This window comes from Dicentrarchus labrax, unplaced genomic scaffold, assembly GCF_905237075.1.
Source record: "Dicentrarchus labrax unplaced genomic scaffold, dlabrax2021, whole genome shotgun sequence".
Lineage (NCBI taxonomy): Eukaryota > Metazoa > Chordata > Actinopteri > Moronidae > Dicentrarchus > Dicentrarchus labrax.
Genome location: NW_026136710.1, coordinates 24,360,583 through 24,376,805, shown reverse-complemented (window position 1 = coordinate 24,376,805; position 16,223 = coordinate 24,360,583). Strand labels below are relative to the sequence as shown.

Here is a 16,223-nt window from a genome sequence, read left to right as displayed (position 1 = left end):
CAGCAAATATATATATGGCCAGTGGGCGTCCCTGTTCAGCATGAACAAAGCAACCAACAAACTGGAGCAAAAATGTGTTGTTGCTAAGAAACAAATCTTCAAAAGATCTACTTACTAATCTTTTCACTCTTCCCTGGTAGAGTCAGTAGCTGAAGCAGAACTGTTATGAAGTGAGATAAGTGCGCAATGTGGGTTGAGCATACCTTCCTCACCCTGTTACTAGTCATAACCGGAATGGCAGATGTAGGACCAGCAGAAGACAAAAATGGTGAACTACCCCTCCATAAACTTAATGACAGGCTAATTTTGCGGAGGAGCCATTTACTACCACAAGCAATGACCCGTCTGCTAGACTGAGCTATCAGGGAAAGCGAGTGAAATGAAGCCAATGCACACAAAAAAACTGAGAGAGCGGAAATCGTAAATTATTACTCTCCCAAGCCAGTTAAGAGTGGGGTGGAAAGTATGAATGTCACATGCTGGAATGTGTTACTGATATTTCAACAAATCGCTTCATTTGTCCTGTCCAACACACACCTTCTCTCTGACTGTGAAAGAAGACACTGAAGCTCTGAAATTATGGCCTGTAATAAAAGCTAAGGGTCAGTGTAGCTGATGGAATCACCTTTGGTGAAAACAACCCAAACTCAAGTCTCCAGGGATCAGGGAAAAATATCTGGCTCTTTAGCTGCTAAACACTCCACTTTTTTTTACCAGCTGTTCTGTGATTAACCCTAACTCTCAAGTCCGTCTGTGGTTGGGAGCTGTGCCGGTAGAGTAGAGAAACAAGTAGGGGTGCCCCCTTATAGTCAACTAAACCATTACTTGTTGTGAAGAGTCTTTTATTAGTCAGATAGCAGCAGAAAAACAAAAAACCAACCTTAAACTCCATTTGTGAGCTGATTATTGCAGTACAGACCTTTTCTCTTGTGACACAGGAAGCATATGCTAACTCCTCTAGCTGCCATTAGTTACTTAGTGGTCCTATTAAATGACTCTACCCAGTCTTGGAGCTCGAAGGACAGTGCGGAGAAGAGCACTGAGACTAAAGATTCACATTAAATTTGTGAGCCATAATAATCAAAACAATGCGCTAAAAGAGCCTAAAAAGCTATTTTGACATAATAGTCATTTGTTTCAATGAGCTCTGTCAAGTGAGAACGTAACTAACAAAAGATGCTACTGAATTGCATTGTGGGAAGTGTACAATCCTATGTTAGACCCATATTAGGAAAATTAAGGATATCTTCAATTCTGACTATTCTTTTTATGTCTCCTGTGATGTCATGGTCAAAAGCTGTCATTTGTCTTTTTTGATTGGTTGTCCATATCAAGAGGGCAGATCTTACATAATATGAGCTGGCCTGAGGGCAGATGCTAAGGGCAGAGACGAAATCATGAGATTACGCGAGAATCCATCTTGCCAGGCTTCAAGCTAAGAGTTTGTATCAACAGTGGCTCGGACCAATCAGTGTCCTTTGAGGAACTACTGGCAGCTGCGCCATGAGCTACGGGCATGGTTTGTGGTATGTGTGATGACATGTGTGAGAAGTGACTGTTTTCGTAAAAGCAACAATGCTTCTATTACTGTACATTAGTATTCTGCCCAATATGAGACTAAGCCCAGGTCGTGCTCAGTCGTCCCAGAGCTCAGCTTGCATTCTCTTCAGGTACTAGTAGCACTTGTTGCTGCTCATGGCCACTGATGTGTGTAACCAGAATTGTGTGCAAAAATACCACTTGAATTCACTTGTGCACACTAACAATCAAGTTCTGTCTTTTTCGTTGAGTGTTAGTCACTCTAATTAGATTGGAAACTGTCAGTGCTTTACCTATACTGCCTTAGTGTCATACTGCTGACCTTCTATGACCTTGTTCAGTCAGAAATTCTTCTCTTCATATATATTTTATAGTTTATACATGTATCAGAAATGTTGTCATTGTAATTTGTATATCCTGTGATTTTTTATGGTCTGCTATGTACACACTGCACACTAGGAAAGGATCCCTTCTCTGTGGCTCTTCATGAGGTTTTTTAGGGAGTTTTTCCTGATCCGAGTCGAGGGTTTAAGGACAAAGGGTGTCAGATTGTAAAGTCCCCTGAGGCAAATTGTAATTTGGGATGCTGGGCTACAAAAACAAAATAGACTTGACTTGACTCCTTAACATCCAGAAAAGTCTATGAATATTAACAAATAAAATACACTGTTAGTTATTTGGGCAATCATGGTATGAACTTTTTCCAGTGTAATAATTCCCCTAACATAACCATTTTAAAGCTGTACTAATCAATATTTTAGGTTTTTGTTTGAGAGTTCGGAAGCTACCTCTCATTTCCAGATCAGCGATTTTCAGTTACCCACTACATGGGACAACTCGACCTGACTCTACTCATATTTGGTACCTCTACGTTGTGTTCCACTGTATTTACTGCCAGATTGACAACTTCACTTCTCACCTTTTCCTCTGCACTGCTCACATTCACTGTGGCAACCCAAAGTGACCGGGAAGGAGACCCAACAATCTTTCTCCAGAGTGTCTGACCCAGCCTTTAGGTGCTTTTTGGATTCTCAAACAGGTTCTGAAACTTCCTGCCCACATTCGTTTGAAGCAAACTGAACTCCAGGGCAACCAACTCTAATTTCCCATATTAAACCATGAAATCAAGCTACAATTACCTGAAATGTGAATCTATAAAAATGCTGAACCTTACCAAACATGCACTTATACAATTCGCAACACAAAATCCCATGCAGAAATGTGTGGTGGTGAAGTTTCTCTCAAACACAAACCATGTCCAGATGTGACTACTTTTGTCACATAGGCTCCATCACTCTTATCACCTAGACATAAACACGCATGTAAAACAAGTTTACAGTCTTTCTGACAACGACTGTATCATGGCACTCTCTGGATTGTCAGATGGTATCACTCTCAATGGAAGTTCCACTTTTCTGGCTTTGATGCTATCTTCCCACAAACTCATCACAGAGGCAGCTTACACAGGGGTAACTCCATCCCCCTGGCTGAGTTAAAACAACAATAGCCATCTCATAAAAAAGCAGGCACTTCCCTTCAAATATTTAGCCATTTGGAGGCTCAAAGACAAGACAATAAAAGAGACAAGGAAGGTCATGATGGGGGACGAGCGGAGTCATTTGCATTTTATTGGCTCTCTAATAAGCATACCAAGCTAGTTCTGTGGAAAACTAGGGTAAGCTGTGAAAAAGAGAACTTTTGGATGAAAGACAAAGCTCTAGTGTCAACTGTTTATCTTTCTCCAAACCAGCTCTTAGTCATTCTTTCCTTCACACAAACAGTCAGAGAGAACAGAGCAGGAATGTGGAGCTGAAGGCACCACACAGCAGAATATTACAGATTGAGTTGTGAACACACAAGGAAGCTCTGCTCCCATTTCCCTCAAAACTCTTCCTCTTTGGCCCCAATCTCTGCACTATGATTAACAAAGCATCTGCTGGAGGAGGTGGGACAGGCTATTAGTTTGACAAGCCTGCTGTTAACATATTTCCACAGTCCCATGGCAGACTGTGAAGGCCAACCACCACTTGCTGAGGGGCTTTCAGCATGTTTTACTCATCTGTCTCAGTGAATAGATATGCTTTAGATGAATCGACAAAATGTTGCCCTTCTATTTTTTCAGCAAACCTCAGCTGAAAGAGTCTTGTCTCTCCATCCTCTTGTAGGCCCACTGATGTGTAAAGCCCATAACGGCCCTTCAAATCACACACACATCCTTTATTCTATATTTTCAATTCAATTCAATTTTATTTGTATAGCGCCAATTCATAACAGAAGTTATCTCAGGACACTTTTCAAATAGAACAGGTCTAGACTGAACTCTTTATAACATTATTTACAGAGACCCAACAGTACCACCATGAGCAAGACCTTGGCAACAACGGCAAGAAAAAAGTCCTTTTAAGAGGCAGAACCCTAGGACAGACCCCGGCTCTAGGTGGGTGGTCGTCTGCCTCGACCAGTTCGGGTGAGAGAGAGAGAGTGAGAGTAACGACAGAAGGACAGAGACAGAGACAACAACAACTACACTAATAGATGATGACGACGGCGACAACAACGATGGGGGACATATATAGGGTGTGAACTTGGTAACAGTGATTCAGGATCCACTGTGGATTAATCGTGTACCACAGGAAAATATAATAGAGTAAATAAAAACAACATTATTTTTGTCCATTGCACACACTGATGTTTTGCCTTGTATTTCTGGGGTGGCAAGCAAAATGTCAAGAAGGACTTGAGTTTTGAGTTCCACAGACCCATTCTTCTGCTTCTGTTACAGTGTGTGACCTTCACCAGAGTAATTGTACACTTTTTAAGTGGTTGATTCTAATTAGTTCATTAACTGTTTAAAAATATAAAGTGATTGATTAAATGCGGACTACTTTTAAATTATTCTATTCAAAGGCTATTACCAAAAAAAGTTACAAAATGCCCACTAAATGTGCAAGTTCAACAAGTACTCCACTGATATATAATTGCACTGATATAACATTCTCAGAGTCACAATGTAATAGTTTAAAAACAGGGTCAACCTCGACCCAGCGGAACCAGCAACATGTTCTCTTCCCAGGTCATCAGAGTCTGAGACTGACATTTGAGTTTGAGCAGAAATCCCATTAGAGTTTGTAAAGACAGAGCCAGTGGCAGGTCTGGAGGGATCAGAGACAGAGACTGAGATTAATTTTGAATGCTGGACTTATAATGCACTGTTTTTCCATTGTGGTATTAATGCTTCAGCATGAGGAATTTATTTTAATAGTTTTCCATCACTGTGCAAAATTGATGAAGCCTCTTGGTTACTTTGATGATCACTTGTTAAACACACTACAAGGAGTTTTTAAAGCTGCAGTAGATAACTTTTTGTCATATTTGCTGAAACTTTCACTATGTCTTGACAGTAGTACATATATAGACAGATAATCTGTGAAACAATCAGGTTCCTCTGGCTCCTCCTAGTGCTCCTAAAGGTATTTGCAAGAATCCATCGGGCCTAAACACAAACAACCAATCAGAGGCACAAAAGATTTTGGGTCGAAGGCTTGAAGATTAAAGTATTTGACGTCCTGGGAATGAGACTCAACAATCACCCATCTTTCTCGGCTCTGATTGGTTGTTTTCACTCAGGCCAAATCTGAAATAAATCAAATGAGGTGGTACAAACACTACCAATTGTTGAGTTAAAACCTTCTATATCCATAGTTCCATCAGATGTTTGGCTGATGAAACATCTAAGTGCTTTCATATGAAAACTACATCACTTTTGGGTGTCCACATTGTGGAGATAAAGGGTTTTCACCACCATTAGCAATTTGCCTTCATACTGAATAATCCAAACGGTGCATAGCTACAGACGTTTGGAAATAACCCTGTTTCTTTTAATTGAGTTAAGGAGGAATGTGTGAGAGATCCAGTATCAAATATAAATAAATAGAAAAAAAGCCTCTCTGAAGACAGTTACACAGGTAGAGAAGTATGTACCATAAAACATGAGAACACATCCTGGGACACTTTAACAGGATAATTATAAACAGACTTGACAACACTGCCTGTGGCTCACGAAATCTTCTAATCCAAAAAGACGATTGCCAGGCACATGTTGGAATTCAGCTAGATTAAAAACATCCGCAACCGCTTTTTCTTCTGGGAAATATGCAGATTCTGTTTTCTCCACTATCATATTCTTGATTAATAACTGTTAGTTCTTAAGCCTGTTTAGCCTTAAACATACAAAATGAGACACAAAACGCCAGGCAGCTTTACTAGTGCTTCAGCTCACCCTTGACCTCTGAGTGTGTGCCGAGGGGTTGGAAGGGGTGGGGCTCTGTCTCACTTAACAGACTATACAATTTATGCAATGCAGTTCAAGAGGTGATCCAGCCAACTTCCCAACCAAACAAATGATAAACCCTCCCAACACACACATCCCCAGCGCACTGAAGGGAGTGTTATCTATGAAGTGTGTTTTGTGTGCCGCAGACTAAATCTGCCTGTCTTGCTAAGAAAATCCAGCCTCCTCAAGTTCCTGCACTCTATAAATTCACCCAAATTTGCCTAAATGAACTTCTTTAGCCAGTGAGGACATGGTTGGAAAATCCACTCCGCACAGGAAGTAACAAATTTACCCTCAACAGCCGGGAGTGATAACTCTGATAACTGAAAGCTGTAGCTCTTCCCTTTCCCACCCCCACCAGGGAGTAAAGGCCATAATGCACTCCAAAACAAGGGCTGGTAGTGGTAGACCCCCCATATGAGCCTGAATAGAGCTTTTCACAGCTTTCAGAATGTCTGAACCCCTCTTCCTTTGACTGTTAACTGCATTTGCCTTTAGATGGGGTTGTACAAGTTGACAGCCACACCCACTTCCTGCACTAATCAGCCGGGCAAGCATACGTGTAAAAACACACACTATGACACCAAACTTATACATATTATGGATGTATTTGTCAGACAACCAGTAGGAATGCGTTAAAAGACACACTCACAAGTCTGGTGTGTGCATCAAATATGCATCAAAATATGAACCAAAAAGTCAAGTGTGAAGGCAATCAGCACCAAAATGCCACAATGTTTAAATGGCTTCATGCTGAGTTCACAATACATTATTTTAGCCCTAATTTTCCACTTACCGGTAGTTTTTGGAGATGGCAGGCAAATGTCCCCAGATCAGAGGCAAATCAACGTTTACTCTCGTGAGGTTATTCACTATATATGTTCAACGATGGGCTCAACAAGAGCCGATGCCTCGCAGATGGCCGAAAAATATCTCCAAAACGACAAGATATTTAGCCTGCTAGATGAGTCATGCAAATAGCTACAGCCAGTGAGAGCAGTCTCTCTCCAGCAGCAAAACAGGAGAGCAGCAAAGCGGGTAGTTATTTTGGTAATGGATGAAAAAAGACTGGCTGTAGATAGGACCTTTCGCGTTCTTTTACGTGTTTTCCATGCGTTTTGCAGACACCCTAGTTTCTACTAAACACGTCACAGTCAGTTCTCTTTCTTAAGTCATCAAATACAGATGCGAGCGAAGTTCAGTTAGTTGCATTTTGCAACTTCACAGTTAGATGACACTAGCAGCAATCATATATCCTAATTGTTTTCGCATATATTAGCAGCCTTATAAACTTGACATGACCTAAAATTCACTAAGGAAAACGTCTCTGCTTTTTCTTCAGAAGCTGTTCTCTCTTCTATCTGTTCACCTACTCAGCATCATGAAGCATTAGAGGAACCGAGGGTTCTTTTCTCCTACAAACACTTGTAGACCTCCTGTTTCTGCTTACCAGCTCCAGTAATTAGCAGCATGTGTCAACATTATGCTGCTGTGGTTTTGTTTCAAAAAGCAATCAAGATAAGTCGGTCTATCATATGAATACATGTTGTAATTAAATATGATCTTTAAAGCACCAGGACTGGCACAGTTATATTGAAACATTAAAGCAACCAATCACCAAGTAAACAGGAAGTTTGTACCAAAAGCCAGCATACTATTATGTCTTAAACACACAACTTTTCTTATAGCACTATGCTGAGTCCATCCTGTCTAAAGTCAACCCACACTGAGCCCTGTCCATGGGAATGTCTTGCACTGTTCTTAATTAGTCCCAGATCGAGGATTATAATTAGTACCAGACCCAAGACCAGCAGACGGCAGTGTGTTTCCTGACAGTCACTTCTCTCTGTGTTGTCACCTCAACAGCTTTCTTTCCATCACAGCTCTCACATTCCTTCTCCCAATACAGTCCATGTTCACTGATAGACTGCATGAATCTAGACTGGAGACAGTCTGTGTGATACCCCCTGCAGCTGGTGAGTATACTCAATGTTTACATTATATCTGTTACACATGCAAAACGGGGCAAGTATTATAGTGTTTTTTCTGCACATTTTATTTAGTAATTTATTTACCTTTATGCATAAATGAAAGAAAACGTGTAGAGCACAATACTATATATCAGTGGTTCCTAACCCCTGGACTGTGGACTGGTACTGGGATGAAAACATTCTTATATTTGATTCAGCAAAATACCCCTGAATACTAATCATATAATGGTATAGGCCCTCTGGCCCCATTTCCTCCAGCAGCAGCTCTGGCTTTCTACTCTAACCCTAACATGGTGAGTCATGTTGCTGTGAGTACTCATTAGGAAAAGCTTCCATCTCATTCACACTGAATTTGTTAAAAAAAAAAAAGCCTATTATATGTATTGGGAAGGTAAGTAGAGAGGCACCTTGAATTATTTGTTAGCAGGCTGTGAACTTTACTTCCTTTGTGGAGTCCATTTTCACTTTGATTAGTTTGATTTAAATCTATGTTAACTCAAATTCATAATCCACGACTTTCTGTTTATACATTTTAAGTACAAAGCTGAGAATGCCAGAGCTGAGAATTTGGTGCTCAGGTTAATTTAAAAAGATGAGGTTAATGTGCTAATCAAACCTGGTACGTCATCCTGCCCTAGTTATGACACTGAGGATGATAATAAATTGTAAAGTATACAAATGTTACAAGTTTGTTTACTGTATATCTTGTCTTTAGGAATTTGTATGTTGTGTCTGCTCTCAGAATGACTTGATAGCATCTCTGTTAACTCATTCCGAGTTACTAAACTAATGCAGTTCCATGTTGGACATCCTGGGGACATCGCAGCATACTTACAGGAAGTCTTGTTTGTGCCACAGGACTATCTGGGAAGTCGTCGTTGGAAACTGTGTGGAAAAAGGCAGGTACTTTCAAAAAGTACTCAACAGATGATTGGATGAACCATGTGTCTATCACATGCGGAATTCAACCAATCAGATCAACAAACCATTTAACGTTGTCAAACTCTTACTGCAGTCAGTCGGGAGAAAAGAGAATCTATTTCATCAAGAAAAGCATTCAGTGCTGTTCTTTGCTCTTCTTTCAATGAAGAAATACTCTCCAGTTCTTATATACCTATGCCTATAGAACTATGCTAACCTCTTTAGCAGCCACCATTGTTGTTTAAGTAACAGTATCTTCTCGCTGTGTCACACCTAGCACCCACCCCTGTAGTACTTCTGCCAGTGCTATTACTTCCTCAGACGGGGCTTGGTGTGACCCATTGGACTGACCACCAATACCATGCCGTTTAACCCATGTTACGTTACGTAATGTATTTTTATTAATATGTATAGTATAGTGCTTGCAAAGAGTTTTTCCTTTGTATGTATCAAAGGCTGCAATTAAAGTAGTAAATGTAAAAGCACCATAGAGCATTGATCTTTCTGGGGCTCTGTCTGTATGTTGTGGTGCAGCTCTGTAAATATCAATCAACACAATAGCACCCTACGGCCTTCCTCAAGCAGTTTCACACTCCTTTGAGTACTTGTCACCAGCCAGCAATTAGCTCCAACTTAGAACAAAGCAACCACTGTTGCAGGGAGGATGACTAGGCACTAGCACAGGGGGAAGAAGGTTGGCTATGAAGCCCTGTGATGAGGCAGCTGAAAGGTAATGTTAAAAGTACTCCAGGTGAATTTTGGGAGGAAAAAACAAACTTACTGTAATTAATGAAACCACAATCAAAGTTCTCAATGTTCTGTTGGGAGAGAGGGGCCAGTACACGTGATACAGTTTATACTGCACTCTTTTTACTCCACTACATTTTTTCAGATTATGGTTTTACATACTATTTATACATATACACCGATCCGCCATAACATTTGGCACCCTGGTGGTCATAATGTTATGCAGCCCCATACCAACAAACTGTGCCGCACTGTGTGTTCTGACACCTTTCTATCAGAACCAGATCCACCAGTTTGTTGGATCGGACCACACGAGTCAGCCTTTACTCCCCACGTGCATCAATGAGCCTTGGCTGCCCATGACCCTGTCTCCGGTTCTCTTCCTTCCTTGGACCACTTTTGATAGGTACTGACCACTGCACAAGAGCTGCAGTTTTGGAGATGCTCTGACCCAGTCGTCTAGCCATCACAATGTGGCCCTCATCAAAGTCGCTCAATTTCATTCTAGGGTTACAGTCTTGCTTAAAACATGTTATTCTGTACATGGCTCCGACTCAACTGTCTTACTGTTGGTCCAAAGTAAAGTTTTCACATGTTAGCACAGAAGTAAGTTCCTTGCTCTAAAAACAGAGGGAAAACTCGAGGACGTGAACACTTCCCTCACATTTCCACAGACTGACCTCTGGCTAACTCTTCTGGCTTGCTGAGTGCTGCTACACCAGGGTAAACCCGGGTGTAATAGCAGATAGTGTGGCCAATAAAACTAGGCGAAAAGCTTGTACTGTGTGTGCCATCCAACAGTTAATCATTGCTCCTTATGTTTGAGTTTCATTAGTGTCTGGCCTGTAGCTAAATAACAAAGCCATTAGGTCATACAATACATCAAACCACAGACAGGTCCCGCCCCACGGTGGCAGATGTATTTATTAACCTGATTTGTTTGCCCTGACTATTAATGAGACTCCATGTGAATCACTATCTGCTGTTTTATGTGTGCTTTCTAAAATGGTTAAAGAAAAAGAGTGTAAATAAATTGTTTGGAATGGTATGATTTTGCTAAGAATTGTTGTATTATTAAAGCTGAAATAATGTTTTGTCGTATCTCTGAAACTTTCACTATATCCTGACAGTAGTACATGACACAGATAATCTATTAAAAAATCTGGTTCCTCTGGCTCCTCCTTGTACTCCTAATGACATTTACAAGAATCCACGAGCCTGAACGAAAACAACCAATCAGAGCTGAGAAAGAGAGTTGATTGTTGAGACTCATTCACATGTCTTTAAGTACAGATCCTGAGAATGAGACTCAACTACAACTATCTTCAAGCCTCTAACCCGTAGCGTCATTACATCAAAATCTCGCAAGTTCTAGGCGTTCCTCTTTAGGTTGAGTTTGACTTATACGGCTGCCTACAGTATGTTTAGACAACATGTAATATGTAACTATGTTGCTGGGTTTTTTTTTTTAGCGTCCCCCAGCAGGCGTTGTTAAATATGACCACAGGGATGATGGAGCTCTCCTTTAACTCCCCCCACAGCAAAGGAAGGCCCTCTGGCCCCATTTCCTCCTGCAGCAGCTCTGCCTTTCTACTCTAACCCTAACATGGTGAGTCATGTTGCTGTGAGTACTCATTAGGAACAAGCTTCCACCTCATTCACAGCTGCTGCCTACGCTTTCAGCTGGTTTTGGTTCTTCCCCTGTACAGTGCTCTCATATCACTTCATTAACCTTTTATTGAAATCGCTCTCACAGATTGAATATACTTTAAATGCTGGACACTAAACTGGCATGTTGAGTCAGCCAGTATCATCCCAGGAAATCAGTGATTTAGCTGTGTTTACACAGAAACGCAGTAAGGCGAGCATTTAGAAATATAGAGGTTGGGGCATCAAAGCACCACAACTTTGACTGTATACTGCTCTGAAAAAATACTGATAATCCATACCAATATCAATAAGAAGTAAGGGTACTCATGTGCCCATTTCGGGCACTGTGAGTGGCATCATCTTGGTGTGTCAGAGTGTACTTTCTTCGTTCAGCCAGCCATTGGCTTCCATTCATTTCACTACACTACACTAACTTGTAGAAACTTGAAACAATAAAAGTTGTAATTAAAAACCAACCAAATAATTTATAGTTTTTTTGCTATGCACATTTGAATTTATAATGGTTAACAGTTCATTGCCTTGAGCATCAGTTTGATTATTGCATGATATTTTGCTGTGTATGTACTGTGTTCTGGAAAAAAGCATATTGATGACCATTACACAAAATGTTGGCACATGGTGAATTCACAAATACATGTTGGTGTCAGTTTCAGATATTTTCTACATGAAATGTGAGATAAAAAAAATCACATGTATGTTGGTGATTTAACAAATGAAAGAAATCAGGATACCGATGTGAAACACATTCACACGCATTTTTTTCACAAGCACATGTGAAATCCACTGACAACAATGTTTAAACCATACTGTCCAGCCCACACACTTTTAGGCCCTGGTCTGAGTATACATTGTATACACTGGAGTAGTGCTGCAACTGGTTTAGCCTTCCGTTAACTTGAATAGGGATAAAATGATTGAATTATGTGGCTTTTCTTGACTTTCAAAATTTTATTATACCGTCATTTCACTGGGTTGTGATGCTCCAAAAAAAGTATCCACCATTTACAGCTTCTTGTGTACGCTTATAGGTAGTATTTTGGGCCAGAGAGCACCACATGATGGACGCCATTGCTATATTTACACAGTTTGTCCACTATGTCAAATTGGCTTCAAAGGCCTGCGCTCTTCCTGGGGGGTTTGGTCGCCTTTGTTGTCCACCATGTTTCTATAGAAGCCCAGAAGGGGCAAACCAAACACTAGTGATGCACGATATGGATTTTTTTCAGCCAATACACTTATTACTAATAAGGTAACCGACAATTTTACAATTTAAAAAAATAGTTCATAAATTGTAGTTTTCCGCACACCTGAGGGTAAGAGGGGCTGAGATCTAGTGAGCAAAGATGGATGATTTAATATTCCATAGTCCTAAGGTAACCATATCTGACACGGCTTTTGTCAACAAAAACAACAGTTCTGACGCAAATGTTTTTTTTTTTTTTTTAGTTAGTTGATCAAAACACTTCACAAACAGACTTGGGTTTTAATAGAACATAAAGGCTATTATTTGTTTTGCATAAGAATTCAAAATAAATAAATTTAATATCAACTGACAATTTATCGGCTGTAAGTTAATTATCCCGGATGTTTGTGTTTTTCGTGCATTTTGCAGTCCCCATAGTTTCCCCTACGCCCTCGGAAAGGGAGGGGGAACCGAGTCATTTGAAACTACACCACTAGATGCCACTAAATCCTACACACTATTTCTATCAAATATTTGCAGATTAATTTAATGGTTGATTTATCGTCTAATCAGACTTCCCTTAATTAATATTCATTGAAATACAGAGGACCATCTCTATGGAACAATCTATTTCCATCACTACACAGTCAATATCTACTCTAACTTTATTTTTTTTAAAAACATCTCAAAAGGTCTGTAATAGCAAAGATTTGACACTTAATGGATGTCAATATAATGAATTTCACTTGGTAAAATAATTGTACATTTAAATTAATATTGTATTTCAGCTGCTTGAATGTTGTATTACACAATGTTTGTTTTTATCTTTATTTTTTTCTTATTAAAGTACAATTAGATTTATAAAGCATAAGTGTTTTCATAAGCCTTCAAACCTCTCCTGCACATTGTTTAATTTATTTTATATATATAATTTATAGTGTATGTGCAAATAAAAAAAAATATTTGCAGCTCTACACTGGCATATACCCATAAGAAAAAATGGACTAAACTACTGATGTATTTTTTGGCTCAACAACAACAAAAAAAAGGCATCAATCATCAAACATCATTTTTTGTTATGGCAATTGTTAAAATGAAATTATATTCAACAAATGTACATTGAGTTAGGGGAATTAGCCTCTCTTCTACTCTAGTTATATATGAGGTATTTTTAATAACTAATTACTTGACAATTGGAAGCATAAACACAGGTTTTGAAGTTGATAGGCTACTCATAAAAATGTACTTGTTCCCACTAGTTTTTCTGTCAACACAACTCATCAAAACTGAAACGGTTTATCTAAATCAATAAATTAGAAGTTCTTTATTGCACCATGCATTTATTTAAGTGGTGACAATAGGTCCACTGAATTACTTTGTGTATGTGTGTATAGATATCAAATAAACCATGTATAAAGACCAGAGCTGCCTTTTGACTTGTAATTAATAAAGAATGTCACTGCTGCTTCTTCAGTCCTTGCTGAGGTCATAACAGAAAGAAATGCTGCTTGCAGAGCCAAGAAGGGGAAAGGAGGAGGGGGAGAGGGGCGCTAATCATTTAGGCCCCTGCGCCCCACCTCCCATGCCCCCTTTTACTTCATACCAAATGGCAAGTCCTCAGAGCCAGAGCTAAAAACAGGAAATCTTTAGCGCTCTCAGCCCCCGCAGGGAGAGTAAATGAATTAGCATGACTGACAAAGGCCGAGATCACCTCGAGCTATGCATTCAATTAACATGACAACGACACAATGGCCCTTTGAGACTGACACAGGCACCTTTTTTTATCAAGACCAGGGTCTGCAAGGAACACATGTCAACAAGCTGAAAGAGGACAAAGACTTTAAGTGCCCCCCCCCTCCCCCTCCCCTTAAAACCATCAAAAACTTCATCATGAAGGTAAAATATGCACTTTTAAGGGCCAAATAAATCTTAAATATATAAACACTCAATAAGAGGTGCATTTTAAAGTGCGTGTGACTCACACTAGTCAAAATGAATGATGAGGCTTTTTCTGCAGAAGGGATGTGAAAATCTCTGAGCAGGACAATGGATGTTACACAACTCTGCGAACTTTTTCACTTGAACTGCAGAGAGAGACAGAAAGCTCCATCTATTGTGTAAGATCAGCTCAACGCATGAAGAAAGCCCAGGAATGCAAACAGCTCTGTTCCACAAAGGAAAGTGAAGGAAGGTGATGCAAAAGTGAACGTTATCATATATCTCTGTTGACTGAGCCTCAGAGCAGCGCATCAGTCTGGAGTTGTAGCAGTATGAAAGAGACTTACCGTCGCATCTCACACTGGGAAGCAAGAAAAGCATCCAGAGCAGAGAGCTGAGGAGGGGGGCCATGGCGAGAACGGCAGCAAAATATCAAAAATAAAAGTCAAGATAGTTTCATCCAGTCTCAAGTCTTCTGCTGGATCTTCTCTTCTCCTTCTTCTTCTTGTCTCTAGCAGCGGGTTCCGGAGAGAACGCGCTCTGTCCAGGTCTAGGAGGACTCGGACCTGAAGGTGCGGGACGGATGTGGGTTCGGAGAGGAAAACAGAGCCGCGTTCATCCCGTGTGCAGTCCGGTAGAGACGTCGAGAGCCGCGCAGCTCCTCCAGAGCTGTGCTTTCTGTTCTCGCGCTGAAAGGGAGCGAGCTTGGAAAAGTGAGGCGGACGCACGCGCATACTTACACGCACGTGCAGGAGTACGGTGACGTTTTTGTAGAGGGCCCCATCTAGAGACAGGACGGAGGTAGCTGAACAGTCCCACTGTAGGTTTGTGTAGGACAGATGTTTCTAAGGTCAAGAACAAACCTTCAAGCTCAACATGAAGCAGTATACATTCTATATACATATCCATTACATTCTTAATGGTCTTATAAAGGTTCAAAGGTTCATTAACCTGTTCAAACCTGCACTATAAATGAAACAAATTAAAACAAAGACTTGTCTTATTCATCTCTTATAAAAAGCTTTCTAATTATGCACTAAAGCTGCAGTACGTAATCTTTACCAAAATAACCTTTTGTCATATTTACTCACTTTGGGTTCCTCTGGCTCCTCCTGGTGCTCCTAATGGCATTTACAAGGATCCACTAACCCTGAACAAAAACAACCAATCAGAACTGAAAAAGATAGAGAAGTGCTTTGGGTTGGTGGCTTGAAGATAGTTGATTAAGTCTCATTTCACAGGTTGTGGTATAGTGAAAGTTTCAGTAAATATGACAAACATATATATTTACCTACTGCAGCTTTAAAGTAAAAACAAGTTGAATTAGTTTAAGTCTATTTATTTGCACAATCAGTTGATATATATATATAAAAACAACATAATTAAACAATGAATAAATTACACAATGTTCAGGAGAGGTTTGAAGCCAAAAATGGCTTATGAAGATCAACTGGGGAAGTTTCATTGTGATATCTATAAAGTGTCTTGTCCTGTAGTGTCTTGCAAAATGTATCTTTAAAGGCTGTTTTCTCAGAATTAGTTTTTTCTCACTCTTAACCCCAGAAATCTCCACTTCAGTAGCACTTACATACACCAAACCTTCTAGTTTTTTTCCTATTCAGGAGGCTTTTACTGAGGGATTTGTTCATATATCATCCAAGGCCGGATTTATATCATATTTTATTCCTAAAAACACTGAGAAATTAGATTTTTTTTATGGCTGTTGACTGTATCTTCTGATTTATGGAGTGATAAAAGGAGATATCAAACATTCCCTCTGTAAAAACATTTGAGTCTAATGTTTAAACAAAAGGAAGTTTTAATCTGTTTCCAAGATTTCTGGTCAGGAGATCACATTTTTATTGAGATAATGCATTATTTGCATAACATTTCAGAAAAC

General features: G+C 39.9%; 1 protein-coding gene and 1 long non-coding RNA gene across 2 annotated transcripts in view; one reads left to right on the top strand and one right to left on the bottom strand.

Annotated features, from left to right (window-relative positions):
• Positions 1–15,095, bottom strand: part of ror2 (receptor tyrosine kinase-like orphan receptor 2) — a 51,340-nt gene extending 36,245 nt beyond the window's left edge. The window contains exon 1 of the mRNA XM_051412276.1: positions 14,671–15,095. Coding sequence (XP_051268236.1) covers positions 14,671–14,734 — 64 coding nt within the window. The 5' untranslated portion in view covers positions 14,735–15,095. The remainder of the gene's footprint in view (positions 1–14,670) is intronic.
• The window catches only part of LOC127370393 (uncharacterized), an 88,893-nt gene that overhangs the window by 37,334 nt on the left and 35,336 nt on the right, over positions 1–16,223 (top strand). The window lies entirely within an intron of this gene.